Source organism: Anabrus simplex, chromosome 14 (genome assembly GCF_040414725.1).
Source record: "Anabrus simplex isolate iqAnaSimp1 chromosome 14, ASM4041472v1, whole genome shotgun sequence".
NCBI classification, from domain to species: domain Eukaryota; kingdom Metazoa; phylum Arthropoda; class Insecta; order Orthoptera; family Tettigoniidae; genus Anabrus; species Anabrus simplex.
This window is the reverse complement of record NC_090278.1, coordinates 91,334,591-91,352,050: the sequence shown is the minus strand read 5'-3', so window position 1 is coordinate 91,352,050 and position 17,460 is coordinate 91,334,591. Positions and strand designations below refer to the sequence as shown.

General features: G+C 41.2%; 1 protein-coding gene across 1 annotated transcript in view; it reads left to right on the top strand.

The window, feature by feature from the left end:
* Positions 1–1,218: 1,218 nt before the first annotated feature.
* LOC136885776 (matrix metalloproteinase-16) overlaps positions 1,219–17,460 on the top strand; it is a 30,574-nt gene continuing 14,332 nt past the window's right edge. The window contains exons 1-4 of the mRNA XM_067158514.2: positions 1,219–1,353; positions 10,384–10,510; positions 10,774–10,887; positions 15,068–15,382. Coding sequence (XP_067014615.2) covers positions 1,264–1,353; positions 10,384–10,510; positions 10,774–10,887; positions 15,068–15,382 — 646 coding nt within the window. The 5' untranslated portion in view covers positions 1,219–1,263. The remainder of the gene's footprint in view (positions 1,354–10,383; positions 10,511–10,773; positions 10,888–15,067; positions 15,383–17,460) is intronic.

Below are 17,460 nucleotides of genomic sequence, written 5' to 3'. Positions count from 1 at the left end.
ACATATAATGTGACATGAGAGTTTACTAGCCTTCATCCTCGAGGGCTCTGTGGAAGGAAGAAGCTGTAGGGGAAAGCCTAGAATGGAATATATTGGTCAATTGGTGGAAGAGCTAGGATGCCCATCTTATGTAGAACTGAAGAGAATGGCAAAAAAAAAAAAAAAAACCGGAACCTTTGTAGAGCTACTCCAAACAACCCTTAGGGTTGTAAACTTTATTAGTATTAAGTGTAGCTGTTCTAGGTTTGTATTCCCACTCTGATATTCAATGGAAGTGAAAACCTACAACCTGTTTTCCCGTCACTGACCGGGTCAGGGATGTAATGAATGAACCATATATTAGTACGATGGGGTCGCCACTCCCAAAGTGATTTATTAATGATTGATAAAGGCTGTGAAATAAGACTGGAGAGTGTTGCTGGAATGAAAGATGACAGGGAAAACCGGAGTACCCGGAGAAAAACCTGTCCGGCCTCCGCTTTGTCCAGCACAAATCTCACATGGAGTGACCGGGATTTGAATCACGGTACCCAGCGGTGAAAGGCCGGAGCGCTGCCGCCTGAGCCATGGAAGCACCTCTGATATTCAATAACATACTAATATTACTATAGTCTTTGAAAGGCTCATTTTCATATCACACTCATTGCACCTATTTTCAGGTTCCAAGATATTAGACTGCAGGATTTCAGTACAGTTGTCGTTAAGATCAAGTCGTCAGCATCGGCCAAAATGTTTACTACATTTCTACCTAACAGAACCCCCCCCCCCTGCCACTTTACGCCTTTCACTAGATGATCCGTATAGATTATACACAAAGTTGAAAGGTTACAGCCTTGTATAACCCCTGTACGTTCGTTGAACCAAGAAGTCATACTACGATCAATTCTCACTTGAGCCCAGTTGACAGCATACATGCTAGTAAAATATAATAGAAAAGTCCAAAGAAAAGATAGTAATACTTTGTGCGGCAAGATTGCGTCTTGGATATATTTTTCTTCTTAGAGGAAGGCACGACTGTAATGGAGTTTTACTATCACTAGGAATTACAGCCGGTTCCAGGAAGATACTCCGTGTTTACGGAGTGATTGGGGACGGCCCTCTTGTTTAAGTTGTTGGTAATCTGACTGAGGCCCAGTAAGATGCGGTTGGTGTGTTTTAGGAAAATGGCATTTGACCTGCGATATCTACAAGGTTTCAGATAAAGAGTGACCTCAGCACAGCGTCTGCTAGAAGAGCACTTGACTTAGTGCACAGTAGTTCGCCATGGATACCACACGCGTCTTGTTGTTGTGCTGTTACCTGCTGGCCGGAGGAAGCGGTGCGCCCCTAGTGGGAGACCTGACATCCGCCACCGTAAGTACACTCTCCTCTTCCTTCAATTAACCCTGGTGTTTTCTTAAACTGTTGAGAAAAATATTTAAATTAATAATCAGCCTCCTGAGAGGTCCGTCTTCAAAAGGAAACTGTCTTTTTTATTGAGACGCTGCCCGTTGTGCACCCAGCCGTTGGGGAGCTGTTGCTTTGTAACTGCAACAGTAATGACATCTAGCGTGGATTAGTGGTGGCCGAAGAGACAAAGCACACATCAGCTAACAACGGTCACTCAGTGTAATACTACTGCCGAGGAGCTTACGTCATTCCAGCCCAACGCAATTTGTTTTCTTCCTGCGCGGCGATATCAAGCCTCCAGTTTCCACTTTTGCTATTCCTCCCCCCTCCCCTTGACGTCTTGATTGGTTGTTCCTTTTAAATTTTTCATATATTTCCATAGTAATTTGTAGGTAGTAATAGGTTGGAATGCAAACTAATGTGGTTACTCGGAAGTGTCGTTCTTCCATAATGTAGCAAGAGTAACATAAATTCTAGGAGTTCTGTACCCCTAACGTATATGCAACTTTCATGGCATAACCGTTATACAGGGTAGTGTATACTTGTTTTTCGCTTATATAACCTATCCGTACCTTAGATTAAGGACTCCAGGCATTTTCATTATTCCTGATCAAAAAGTGCTGTAAATCACGCGGTTTTGCACCTAATAATGACAATCACGACGACAACCATAACGATTAAACAATAGTCAGCGATGTTTGGCATTTGTGGAGTTACCAGTAACAGTCTAAATTCGTGAATACAGGCGAGTGGAAATTATTAGCAGAGCGTGCAGCTGTGGAGCTCCTTCACGTGTTACATTTTATTTAAATTACATCCGTCATGACTTCATAGCGAAATTGTACTGCTGTTCCTTTGAGTGTAATTAGACAAAATAGAGGCACATGAAGTTGTTCTGTGTCATTCTTAATAATAATATTTGCTTTACGTCCCACTAACTACTTTTTCGGTCTTCGGAGCCGCCGAGGTGCCGGAATTTAGTCCCACGGGATTTCTTTTACGTGCCAGTAAATCTACCGACACGAGACTGACGTATTTGAGCACCTTCAAATATCACCGGACTGAGCCAGGATCGAATCTGCCACGTTGGGGTCAGAAGGCCAGCTCCTTAACCGTCTGAGCCACTCAGTGTGTCATTCTTGAGCCCTGATATAATTTGCGGTTCATTCAAACTCTCGGAAACTGAAGTTGTATTTCACATATTTTAGTCGGTCGAATTAACATTTTATTGAAGGACAAGTGGAGACAAAAGCTTAACCTTAGAAAATTTTTGTTTTGATTTTTTCCTAGCTCTTTCGTATTCCATCGTCGGCATAAGACCTATCTGTGTCGGTGCGACATAAGGGAATTCTTTATTAATAAGAAGAATAATTTATATTTATTATTCGCTAATCGGCCGACTTACGAACCTCGATTATTTCGTTATACATTCTTCTGTTTACCCAGTTTCCCATTGATCCAGTAGGTTTTCATTAGCTCGCTGTGTGGAGCAAGGCGTTCATCCGTTCACTTTGCACCAGTTGTCCATTTCATAATCCGGAAATTGCTTGTTCTGAAAAAGTCTCGTTTATGCAAGTCACCTGATCGTAGGCACGTTTCTTCCAGGTCTTTCTTGACGTTGAAGTACCCAGCAAATTTTGTTTTTGGTTTCGATTCAAAGTGGTAAAAATGAGTTTTATCCACCGGGAGTAGTCTATCTGTCGTAGGCGACCGTAGAAGCGAGCCCTGCGTTTGCGCACTGTGTCCGTGACCTTCTCTATCTTTCAGAGTAGATTTCTTGTCTGGATTTTCTTATGTACATACAAATTTTGTAATATGGGCCAAGAATAGTGTGGAGAACATTTCTCTCTTTTTGCTCTAACTTAGCGAGCGCACATTTCTGAGAGAGGATAAGGCATTTTGACGCATGGAGTGATACGGGCTTGACGACGGTGTTATAACGTGGTATTTATAGAAAAGCACCTTTCGTTTATGTTTTGGATTATAACAATAATAACAACAATAGAGGGCGTTAAAATCTCCATTTAGGTATTTTTAATTTGACATCATTCATACTGCCTGAGCCTCAATTTCGACGTTCCATTTTACTCTACCAGGTGATAGAGTAAACTGGATCTCTACTGTGCGATATAAAACTTAAATTTAATTCATCTTATCGGGTAAACACCAAAGGTGTCTCCAGAGACCTTTTACACGCCAACATCTAACGAATGACATTAATTACACTCTAAAAGTGTTCTACTAATTCTGTTGGGTTTAAACCTACAATCCTGGAATCCGGAGGCCGAGATTCTATCAATAACTGCACAGGAAGCTACGGTGAAGGAAGGAAGAGTCTGAGTAGACTCGGAAGTCCCAAACCATATGCTTGCCAAGTCCTTGCTCCTATTATCTGACGTTCACTCATCACTAGATCCCGCCCTCCTATACAGGGCGTATCATAAATAGCGTAAATTGAAATAGCTGCAAATACAGGATCTTAGAAGCAAAAAATGCTTAGTAAATATGGATCCGCAAACGAGCTGTTTGTGAGATAATGTAGAATCTGTGGTGTGTAAATATCACTCTATTAGCAGAAAATACAAATACAACATCCAGGAAAGTTATTCGATACAGTGATATAAGTGCAGCTGTTTTTAAGGGAACCGGAAAATGAAACGATATAAAAATATAACTTTCGATGTTTAGTTACATATCTCAGAAACTATGAGTGTTATCTCCTTAAATGTTCTTTTAATATATTCAGAAAACATTAGTCATTATTTGGATAGAATATGATGCTTCTATGTTGAACATCTTTGTATCAGAAAGAATATTATCAAAATAATACTTTTAAAAATTATTGTTAAAAATTCCCTTAACTGATGTACCTTTTTCTGAGAAAATACTCAAACCAGACCCAAAAAACTTTTCACGCATAATACTAAAACATTTTTCGAGCTGCTGAAGTAAAATTATAGTACTGTTGCTTACAGAAGCCGAGAATTTTTTAATAACCTAGTCGAAAACCGATATTTTTTTGTAAAATGTTCAGTACATTTCAAGCTGGCCTCCATGAACTGATCGAGACATATGATTGAATTTACTTCACTTATTTTACAACTCGAGATCGTGTCATCGTTTAAATACCTGGGTATCACACTGCAGACCACAGGCTCAACCTTCACACTGCACGTGAAAGAAAGAGCAGCGGCAGCAACCAAAGCAACATACGAAATCTCCAAGCCGCAGAACCTCTCAGTGAACACTGCAATGGCACTACTCAAGCATAAAATCGTCCCGGTAGTTACATATGGGATACAATTAATATGGCACAAACTAACTGTTGCAAACATGAAAAGAATAGAAAATATAAAGGCCAGGTACTTGGTCCTACAGATGTCAAAATTTACAGAGAACCGAATGGCATACATAATTGCAGACTAAACTTTTTTCTGGACGACATAAACCAAACATTTTAACTACCAGACACCGCAGTTTCGACTGCCGTCCTTGAAGAAAGGAGACAGAAAGCGCAGCAGACACCTGAAGGTTCCTGCGAAACAGAAGTAATGAAGAACAATGAATGGAGGGGCCAAAATACACACAACGCCATGTATACACACGCTTCGGTGTCCACGGATTCCACGGGAAAATATGCCTAACCACCAGATTTCACGAAGAATGTATCTGCCGTCTCTGCGGCATGGCCTGTCCTAGGTACCACCTGATGAACTGTACTAAGCAAACACAAGGCATCAGCATACTTCCTGATTGAAAACGAAAACCTACAACCTGTTTTTCATTCAGTGACCGGGTCAGGGATGTAATGAATGAAGCGGATATAGGCTATTATTACGATGGGGTCGCCACTTCCAAAGTGATTTATTAATGACTAATAAATGCTATGAAATGTGAATGGAGAGTGTTGCTGGAATAAAAGATGACTGGGAAAACCGGAGTACCCGGAGGAAAACCTGTCCCGCCTCCGCTTTGTCCAGCACAAATCTCACATGGAGTGACCGGGATTTGAACCACGGTATCCAGCGGTCAGAGGCCGACGCGCTGCCGTCTGAGCCAGGGAGGCTCTCCAGCACACTTCCTAAGAACTGGTATACCAAAACAAAAATTAATGACAAATTGTAACCTTTAACATATATGTACACATTATGTTTAATTTCAATAAATTGAATTTACTTCCACAAACAGACCTGTATAGTGTTGAAGAGACTATAAAGTTTCAAATACATTTGTTTGATAGTTTATGAGAAAAAGGTACATAAAATTTCAAAAGATATGACGTATGGAAAATCCAAAAGGAATGTTTGAGTGGTAGCTGACATCTAATAATATTCAGCAAGCAGGGTTATGTTTAAACCTAATTTTACTGTCCCAAATGAAACTTCAGCACAATATTTAATACAACAAATTCTTCAAAACAAGATTGGAGATTTTTAAATTCAAAAAGAAAAATGTCATTCTTGAGCCTATCACACTTCCCAGTCCACTTAATGAACAATAAAACAGTCTTACTTAGTATGTTATAGTTACAGTTCCTTTAACTACGAGTAAGTATAACATACAGCCATCGTAACATGATAAGACTGTTTTCTTGTTCGTTAAAAATAAATGTACTTCTACCAAAGTATCTAATAACTTTTCTTAATGCCGTATTGGTACTTATTCCGAACTAGAATGCCGTTTACACAGAGGTAACTCAGTGGTGTTTGCGGCTCGTTTGCGGATCCATGATTACTAAGCATTTTTTGCTTCTATTGACGTGTATTTACAGCCGTTTCAATTTGCGCTATTAATTATGATACAGCCTGTATAGTAATAGGTCAGAATGCAAGATTATTTGGTTAGTAGGAACTGTGGTGCAACCCGTTGTTCCATAGTGTAGGGAGAGTAACGTAATTTTTTTATTTATTTTTTTGCTAGCGGCTTTACGTCGCGCCGACACAGATAGATCTTATGGCGACGATGGGATAGGAAAGGCCTAGGAGTTGGAAGGAAGCGGCCGTGGCCTTAATTAAGGTACAGCCCCAGCATTTGCCTGGTGTGAAAATGGGAAACCACGGAAAACCATTTTCAGGACTGCCGATAGTGGGATTCGAACCTATTATCTCCCGGATGCAAGCTCACAGCCGCGCGCCTCTACGCGCACGGCCAACTCGCCCGGTACGTAAATTCTAGGAGTTAGGATGTACCCCCTAATGTTTATGCAAACACGACAGCATAACCACAGAGCAGGGAAGAGAACACTTGTTATTAGCTTCAGCAGTTTTCGCTCTAACCCATTATTGCCTAAGAATCCAGGTTCTAGAGCTCACTCAGCCTTCGACTAGCTCAATGTAGGTTTCAGTTGGGCCACTCCACGATCCTTGCATTTATCGTGAACCCTGGCCTCAATCCTTACGCACAGCTGAACCTCGTTTATCAGCCGAGCAAGGTCGTCACCCCGCCATTCATACACAGTATCACTTTACGTTCCAGGAATCAAGACAGTGCAATGCATCTATTTTTCCTAGCAGGCCTTCTGGCATTTCGAGTCGATCCGTTGCTGTTGATGAAACATCCGTATAAAGCATTGAAAATTAAATCCTTGTGGCTCAGTATGCATGAAAAAGAGTATCGGAATAGACGAGCTGTTTGCCAGGGATATTTCTAGCTCACCCCCCCCCTCCCCCGCCCCCAGTTCTCTGTTCAAAAGCCTTAAACAATAAACACATTTAAACTTGAATCAGTTCTTATGCCAGCATCAATTCGCGGGGAAAATTACCTTTTAAAATATTTCAAACCGAGCGAACAGGTGCGCGGTCTGGGTCACGTACCTGTGAGCTTGTATTCGGGAGATAGTGGGTTCGAACTCCACTGTCGGCAACCCTGAATATGGATTTCCGTGGTTTCCCATTTTCACACCAGGCAAAAGCTGGGGTTGTGCCTTAAGGGGATTTGTAGATGAACATCATAGAAAATGCTCCAATATTTGCTTATATTCAAGGTACTCCTGCTACTGAAGTTTATAATACACAAGGTTATGGGCCTAATTATAATGATAATTTCACGATACCTTTAGAAGTATTTTAAACCCATAAAAGTTGTGCTTTCCCAAAAATTAGTTTTGTTATAACTTTTTAATGAGTGTTTGTAACATTGAATAAGTTTTGTCACTTCAAGGGTTGGTAGGCCTACATGTTTCTCAGAACCCAGCAACTTTACTGCAATGGAATTTTTCACAGATGTTCACCATAATCTGGTCTTCAAAGTACACCGTGTGAGAATTCTACACAGTGAAGTTTTATATTTACAAACAAAAATGATTGAAAATGGTCCTAACTAAATACGAGACGTATTTCATCTAGAACCCTAAATATGGTCTGCATTAATCTAATGTCTGCTTAAGAGTTCTGTACAAAATTTCAGCACTGTACCTTCAATAGTTTCTGAGATACATATACCAAGCCATGAAGTGACAAAATTTATTGAATGTTACAAAATCTCATTTAAAAAATTACAACAAAAGAAGAAATTTTTGGAAAAGCTCTACTTTTATCGGTTTAAAATACTTCTAAACGTGTAGTGAAATTATCATAATAATTATCACCTTGTGAATTCTAAACTTCAGTAGCAGGAGTATCATGAATATCAGCAAATATTGGAGCATTTTCTATTATGTTCACGTACAAGTCCCCTTAAGGCCAGGATCACATTCTTCCCACTCCTAGTCCATTCCTTTCTCGTCACCGCCTAAAGACTTGTCTCTGTCGGTGCGTCGTAAAGCAAACTAGAAAGAAAGAAAGAAAGAAAGAAAGAAAGAAAGAAAGAAAGAAAGAAAGAAAGAAAGGACAACTTAATCATAAGCACTTTTATAAAAAAGAAATATGTCGTTTTATTGTTATTGATAAAATCTGAATACAGTATTATTATTATTATTATTCGTCTTCTTCTTCTTCTTCTTCGCTAACATGTCACCTAGGATTACGTGGAATCAACATTTGCTCGTCTTTCCTTTTTACCCAGTAGTCCTCCTTTCTTAAGGACTGTACAAATTTCTGTCCCAACTGAGCATTTACCACCCTCTGTATATGGGGGCGGTAGAATAACACCTACGGTATCCCCTTCCTGCCGGAAGAGGCGACTATATGGGGGTCACAAGGGTTCTTAAGTTGACGACCCTTGACTGAGTCCTCACATTGCTTCCACTTACTTGTGCTAGACTCTTCACTTTCATGAATCCTATCCGACCTCCCTGGACCAACACTTGATTTTTTTCAACCACGACGGTATTAGAGCACTCGAGTCCTAAGGAGTCTCGTCTGCTTTAGGTCAAATAGGTCATACGGCGACGATGGGACAGGAGAGGGCTAGGTGTGTGCTTGGTGCGGAAATGGGAAGCCACAGCAAACTCAGGGCTGCCGACAGTGGGGTTCGAACGCACGATTTCCCGATTACTGGGTACTGACCGCACCAAAGCGACTGCAGTCATCGACTTCGTTTATTTATTTTCACGCCCTTCGTAGCCTTTGCCTTTCTACGGACAACATCTTCATTTTTCGAAGTGCCGGACCCCTTGTTTGTTTCCCTCTGATTAGTGTTAATAGAGGATGGTTGCCCACCTGTACTTCCTCTTAAAACTATAATCACCACCAACAAAGTTTACCTCGTTCATCTTCCTCAAATACCCGCCTACCGGGCCAGTTGACAATGTGGATAGGGGTGCGCGGCTTTGAGCTTGCAGCCGGGAGGTGCTGGGTTCGAACTCCATCGTCAGCAGCCCTGAAGATGGTTTTCCATGGTTTCCCAATTTCACACCAGGCAAATGCCGGAGCTGTACTTTAATTAAAGTCACGGCCGCTTGCTTTCTCCATTAGATTAAATCACTTCGGTCTAGCCGGGCTGAGAGGCTCAGGCGATTGAGGCGCTGGCCTTCTGACCCCAACTTGTTAGGTTCGATCCTGACTCAGTCCGATGGTATTTGAAGGAGCTCAAATACGTCACTCTCATGTCGGTAGATTCCCTGGCACTTGAAAGAACTCCTGCGGGATAAACTTCCTATACGTGGGCGTTTCCGAAAACCGTAAAAGTACTTCGGTCTAGAGCCCATATTTAAAAAGAAAAAGAATTGTAAATTTTACTGGGAAGTCTCGTAGAGTCCATTCTTTCTATATGCCATATAAATATTGGATTAGTTGCAGATGGACTGTATCAGTTATTTTGAATTTTTTCTCATAATTTTTCGTTCATTAATCTCTAATTGTTCCTTTAATCCTTTTTTTGAGGGTTTCTGGAACATACAGTGCCTCTGATTTAATCACTGTATTTAATGTTGAACTTTAGTGTTCCAGGAGAGACACTGTTTGTTGTAAACAGTATTTTTTAGCTGGAATGCAGTTACCATCTTCTGAATTCTTGATATTATGATTTCCTTTCATTACCATTATCTATAACCAATTCATCTAGGTATTTAAATGTTTTTGCACTAGAAATCCTATTGATGCTAATTTTAATAAACTGCGGCACAGTTTTGATGTCTTACACAAATTTAGATTTTTTCATATGACATTTGAAGTCCAACTTTCACTGCTTGTTCTCGCAGTAGAATAAGTTTTTTACAGACAGAAATTTAACAGATTAAAGATTTTTCATTGAATGTTATTGTAGAAATTACATTGAAAATTGCCTACGTTTATTCATTTATGACTAAATATTGTTAAAGATATGAATAATTTACTAGATATGTATCAGTTTTATAATGAAATAGCGTGACGCCGTCACAGCATACACCATTCTAGGTGCCTGGCCCATTGTTAATCAACTTTTCCCAACAGCTTCTTTATCGCGAGCCTCAACAATGTGTTGGCATTGTCGCCGCAATTATTATTTCTCGCTTTCGATTTGACTCTAGAGCGTAGTATTTAATCTGTTTACGGTGCCACACACCAAAATACACAGAGTATATCCAACATTAAATACAGACTGGTAACGTAAACCAAGGACACTTCTTTGTTCTAGTCGTATCTGTCCCGCTACGGCTACCTGAAGGAGAACTCCTACACAGGCAGCGCTGCGCTCATGTCTCAGGATACGCTGGTGGCGGCACTCAAGGACTTCCAGGCGTTCGCTGGACTCAACGTGACAGGTAGCGTATCCTAGCAACACGTTATAATTGGCATCCGGATATTTAAGTACTGATAGGTTAGAATGCAAACAAGTGTAGTCTACCCTGTACAACGGTTTTGCTATGAGATTTGCATAGACATTAGGGGTACCGGGAAGCACGACACTTCCTAGTAATCAAATTAGTTTGCATTCTAAAATATTACTACCTAAAAATCCGAGGTCTAGTTATAACCTGAGGGTCATCATGTACGCTGAAAGTACAAAGGGTGCACTATCTTTCAGGGGAACTGGACAACGACACCGTCAAGATGATGGCCACTCCTCGCTGTGGTGTAGAAGATATGGATCCCAACAATGACGACACGCATGTCAGAACGAAACGGTACGATATTCACGGTAAGTCACAGCAGCTCATCTGATAGCGAGGGAAAGGGTTTCATTCTTCTCAATGTCGACTTCATAACCATGAGGAAGTGAAGTAATCTTCCGAGTAAATTAACCACAAATCAGGAATTTTAAACACAATGAGGTAAACAACTCTGGAAGTTCGTAACAAATAAACAACATACATTTTCTCCGCTATGGGTTTGTTTCTGGGATTAGAAGAAAAGAAAACGAGTTCATATCCATGTAGGCTGAAGGAGTGTAGCGGTTCAATTAATATTGTTTTTTACAAGTTGCTCTACGCCACACCGACACTGATAGGTTTTATGGCTACCTTGGGACAGGAAGGGACTATGAGTGGGAAGGAAGCGGCCGTGACCATAATTAAGGTACAGCCCCAGTTTCAGGGCTGCCGACAGCGGGTTTGAACCTACTATCTTCCGAATAGTGGATCCGGCCGCACTTAAGCGACAGCAGCTATCAAGATCGGTAATTAATAACTTTCGCGAAGAATAAATGCAATACTGACGAGTTTGAAGTTAAAATCGGTCTCGGGCTGGGTGATGGGCTTCTCCGATTCTTTCCAACATCGTCCTGGAAAGGGTAATAAGAGGATGGGAAGAACGACTCTAAAAAAGGGAATCCATAATGAGATAAGATTAGATACAAAGTACAGCAACCTTCACTGAAAGTACGGAGAGTGCCCTAGAACAAATCAACTTTCTGAAAGTTGGACCCAAAAGTTCCTTAACATTTAAAGAAGCAATACTTCACGGAATATTTGAGGTAGACAGGTATGACATGGGGTGTTATTGGCACCAAAATAAAGTTCACGACATGGCTAACACATAGCGCTGAACAACAACTAGTCAGCGATGCCACATGAGAACTGTGTACGGAATAATACGGCTTGTCGTGGGAGAGGGCGTCAGATGCGCCTGCAATCGCGGCATGCCATGCCAACCACGTGTGTCAATTATCTCTCTATCTCAAATATTCCGTGAAGTATTGCCTCTCAAATGTTAAGGAATTCTGGGTCACCCTCTATTTTGAGAAGACTAAATTCATGATTATAGCCCGGAATTTTATGCATTAATAGGTTAGAACGCAAACTTACTGAATCGAGAAGCAAGTATAGTCTACCTTCACAACCATTATGCTATGAGATTTGCATAAACATTAGGGGTACGGCCCATCAGAACCCCTATAATTTATGTTACTCTTTCTACATTATGGAAGAGCGGGTAGCCGACATTTACCACTAACCAAATTAGTTTGCAATCTAAACTATTATCGCATGAAAATCCGGGGTTTAATTTATGGCCATATTAGAGATTCATCCACAGCACTAAAACAGAGTACGGGAAAATCAACAAAGTTATTAAATGTAAATACCTAGGTGAAATGATTCAGGGTAATGGACTCAATAAGGAAGCAACTGGAACTAGCATACACACTGACTACAGACATCTGCAATAAGAATCTCTCAAGGAAAACTAAAATCGAACACTACAACACAGTAATCAAAGCAGAGGGTCTGTATGCCACAGAATGCACGTTCTCGACGAAAACTCGTGAAATAAAAGAGATACAGAAAAAAGGAGAATACTCAAGAAAATCCGGGAACAATTGAAAACGGAGGAAGAAGAGTACATATATAGGAGGAATAAAGATCTCTACATATATCCTTGATAATAACCGTCATGCCACTGTTCGACGTACTTCGTAGCTTTACGCTAGCGCTTTAACGTGCACTAACACTGCCTATTATCCCCGGAAAGACAGGTGAAGATCATTCTCAGAGGTTCTATAATCCGTATGGAGTGAAAGGCGTAAGGTAGGGGGGCCAAATTCTGTCCTCGCACCTAATTTCGTCCCCCTGAAGATTTCCAGTTTGCATGGTTGGTACCTAATGTTTACCGCGCCCACACGCGTAGCCTCATCCCATTGTCTTGTTGTGTGCATCACGTTTAGTTTCCGTGTACAGGGAGGATTCATTTTTCATCTGAGCTGAGTTAGTGCAGCATTCTAATTACGAGGCTGTTATTCCTAGAGTGAGCACTGATATGTGTATGAAATACTAGGTTGCATTTTAGTCGTGTGGTGTAGTTCCTGGCGTGGTTGGCATGAGTTACTGTAGCGGCCATTATAATAAATTGGGGAATGTTCGTAATTTCGTCCCCCTTCATTTGATTTGTTATTTATGAAACTTATATTTTCAAATGTAAAAACGCAAACAATGAGATTAGGAAGCTATGAAAAAGGCTATTGAGGCAATGCGTGTCAATATAGTAGGTTACGAACGTGCAGTAAAGCATTTAAAAAGAACACGTAGAAAACATTTTTTCATAAATGGCCTTCAATTGATTCAATATAGAGAAAGGATACGTATACACAGTTCAAAAAAATTAGGGGAACATGTTTTGTAACGTCTGATATGTGAACGTTAATTTGGTAGATGGGGTTCCAATGGTCGTACAGCATACCTGGAGACTTCACCTACTCAGGGTATGTCAAATCGAAGTTATACTCATCTGTAGGCGTAGCCATGCATTAAACTGTCAGGTGGACCTTCAAAACAAAGAGAATAGCGGTGCGCCCGTGTGTCGTTGTGAGGTACCCAGATTACTGCGGTCATTTGAGCACGTTGAACGTAAACCAGCACAACCTGAGAGACATTTTAACGAGGTTCAAGTCGCAAGAGCCGTCACTTTGATCCTGGAATGATGGACTTTTCGTCGTGTTGTTGTGGATCTCAATGTCTCTCCGTCAGTTATCCAACGCTAATGGAATCGCTACAATGAGACAGGCCAGTTCACAAGGAGGGTTGGACAAGGGCGCGGACGCATGAGAACCCCACAGGATGACCGATATCTGATCATCTGTGCGTTTCGGAGTCGTTCATCAACTGCCAGAGAATTGCAACAAGACCTCAGGAGGGTCACTGGAGTCACGGTGTCTGACCAGACAGTAAGGAACAGGTTAAGAGAAGTGTCCTCCCGACACAGACGTCCAGTTCGAGTGCCCCGTTTAACGCAGCAACATCGCGCAGCCCGCCTTCTGTTTGCCCGTACTCACGTCAACTGGCAACTTCGCCAATGGAGACCTGTGTTGTTCCCAGACGAGTCCAGATTTCCTCTGGCACATCGTGATGGACATCAACGTGTATTGAGACGCCGTGGTGGGCAGTAGATGCCAAATGTTGGCCAGGAAGGCGACCGATTCGCACAAGGTTCTGTGATGGTGTGGAGTGACCGTACGGATCTTGTCGTCGTCCGTGGTAATCTTACCGCCGTGGGGTACATCGAGCAGATACTGCTACAGCATGTGTTGGTTGCTGCATATAGTGCTGGCCCTGAATTCGTACTCATGCACGACAATGCCAGGGCTCATGTAGCGCGCATCACCAGAGCTGTCTTGCAAGAACTGGACATTCAAGAGATGAAATGGCCAGCAGCGAGTCCCGACCTTAATCCCATCGCGCATTTGTGGGATAGGCTTTACAGAAGTGTTCTTGGGCGTCCTGTTCCACCTCAGACTCTCCACGACCTTGAACAGGTTCACATTGAAGAATGGGACCTGATACCGCAACGTGTCCTCCGTCGACTTATATGGAGCATGACACGTAGGTGCCAAGCTGTGATAAATGCTCGTGGAGGACACACACCTTACCGAAGCTCTCCAACTGTGATAAAAATCCACCCTGGAGGACTGTTATCACTTTGTTTTCGCCCCTATTTGGATATTTCCGTTTGTGTTCTGAAAATGAACGCGAATGCATCGATGTTCTTTTGTATACTTCAACGGTAAATAATAAAGGTATAGTTGGTAATATACCTGGCATAAGGTATTGTTTTGTGGACCATGGCACACGTTCAAAAACATGTTCCCCTAATTTTTTGAACTGTGTATTAAAATTAATTGTACTTTTCATAAATTTGCTAGGGGACGAAATTACGAACACATTTTTGGTACTTCAGTTTTTTGTAGTTTTTATATTCGTCAATAATGACCACCTTACGTTGTAATATATTCATTGTAACTTGCCCGTAAATGAAGAATATATTCAGTAATATATATACAAATTTCTAGCCACGCCCATAATATTCCTGAATTTCTACAAGTCCAAATCTGGCAAGGGGGTGACACATGCGCCCCCTACCGTATTTGAAGTGCGTTGTGTGTGTTGCAGGCAGCAGGTGGCACAGCAGGAACATCACGTACCGGGTGTCAAAGTACTCGCAGAGACTGACCAGAGAACAAGTGGACCACGAGATTGCTCGCGCGCTGCAGGTGTGGTCCAACCACACGAGCCTCGTGTTCACCAAGTGGCCAGGTGGGGACGCCGAGGTTCACATAGACATCAGATTCGAGACGGGAGATCACGGCGACTGGGACAAGTTCGACGGCCCGTCCGGCACGCTCGCTCACGCATACTTCCCGCTCTACGGAGGAGACGTGCATTTTGACGACGATGAGGACTGGAGAGTCGGAAATGACGACGGTGGTGAGTTCGTTTGTAAAACTGCCATTTGGTATTAAAATAGAATACTTGTATCCCCTACTTTAAATGTAATTCTTCACGCAGCATCCTTGATGTTTTGGGGCCAGCATTCCATCTTTCTGTGGCGGTGATAGTAAACAATAATGCCTCACAGAAGCGTATGGTGATTTGCCGACATAGCCTGGCGCTAGACTATTTCATTATTAATCTATGGTCTTCATACTTTTAGAATAAAATACTCCCATCCCCGAGTTCTGCATCGCCCGAAACTGGGGAGGGAGCATTCGTTTATTGCAAGTGCAGTGATTAAATTCGATACGTACATTACATTCTCCTTCTTACAATTTGTTTTACATAGTTTACATCCCCATTCGAGCACTTTAACCAGTCATGTAGAGGCCGAAATTGTATGCATGAATAGGTTAGAATGCAAACTTACTGAAGCGAGAAGCAAATATAGTCTACCCTCACAACGTTTATGCTATGTGGTTCGCATAACCATTAGGAGCACGGCCCATCAGAACCCCTATAATTTATGTTACCCTTTCTACATTATAGATGAGCGGGTGGCGACATTTACCAATAACCAAATTAGTTTGCAATCTAACCTATTACCGCATGAAAATCCGGGGTTTAGTCATAAGTCTAATAGTATTAAATAGTCAGCTTTTCAGCTTCTTCCTCCGCCCCCAAAACCTCTTCATCCTGTCGGACCTGGATGCCCTTTGGTTGTCAGTAGTGTAGTATTTCCTTAGTTTATTCCTTAGCATCCTCTTCTCTTCTTTGCATTCAACTTCCAGCATTGATAAATTGAATTCTTCTAAATCATTCATGAACTCTGTGAACCAAGTGTTCTTTGTTTAATTTTTCCAGAATTAACTAAATATCTGCTTCACTAGTCGAGTTTCTGGCAGTCTAAATACATGACAAAACAAGGCAATTCCCCTTTCCCGCATGGTATCTATCATTGATTCGCTTTCACGATATACCACTTCAGTAGGTAATAATCTCCATTGGCCATCAACTTGGTGCTTCTTATTGATGATTGTCCTGATGATTCTTCTATCTCTTTTCCGTAATTTATCGGTTGTTGATTTAGTGTTCAACTTGAAGACTGTTCCACTAGCATAAGTTGCTTCGAGTTTTACAACTGTATTGTCGAAATTTAGCATTCGTGGAGAGATATTAGTTTTTATGAGTTGGCCAGGTGATTCGCTGTGCAGTTTTCCGTTTGGATGTTCTGCTATCGATCGATGTTTTCTCTTTTGTGTTCCATGTTATGATCTCCCCCAATATATTTGAACTTATTCATAATCTTAATTTGTTTCTGGTGTTTCAATTCTGAAGGTCGGCATCATTTCAGTCTTTTCAAACGAGATTTGCAGTCTTACAATTATTAGACTATTACTATACTAAATGTAATTTATTTAGTCCTGCACGTTAACAGTGTTATATAGTGTAGGAGAACACGTATCTTCCCCTTCCTGTGCTTCTGTAGTGCTTACATTTGCGTCACGAATCTTATGGCGCTATCCTACAATTACAATATACAATATTTCTGAAATGAACGAGTTGATGACTGCATGAATTAGTAAATGAATGAATGCATGGTTGAATTGTGGTCGTGAATGAAATAATGAATATCATTCTTCTCTCCCGACCACGCGTAGCCACTAACTGGCCGGAGGGGGGTTCATAAATGAATGAATGAATGAATCAATCAATCAATCAATCAATCAATCAATCAATCAATCAATCAATCAATCAATCAATCAATCAATCAATCAATCAATGTTCTCGTTCAATTCACCTGCACCTTAACAATTGAATTAAGGAAAAAGGATAATGGCACGACAATACAACAATTTATATATGGACGAAACTGGTCAAAAAGGCCTAGAATTTTTAAAAATTGATCCCAATTATATGTTCAAGAGGGATAAATTTAGAATTTTTTTTTTTTTTTTTTTTTTTTTTTACAATTTGCTTTACGTCGCACCGACACAGATAGATCTTATGGAGGCGATGGGATGGGAAAAGCCTAGGAGAGGGAAGGAAGCGGCCGTGGGCTTAATTAAGGT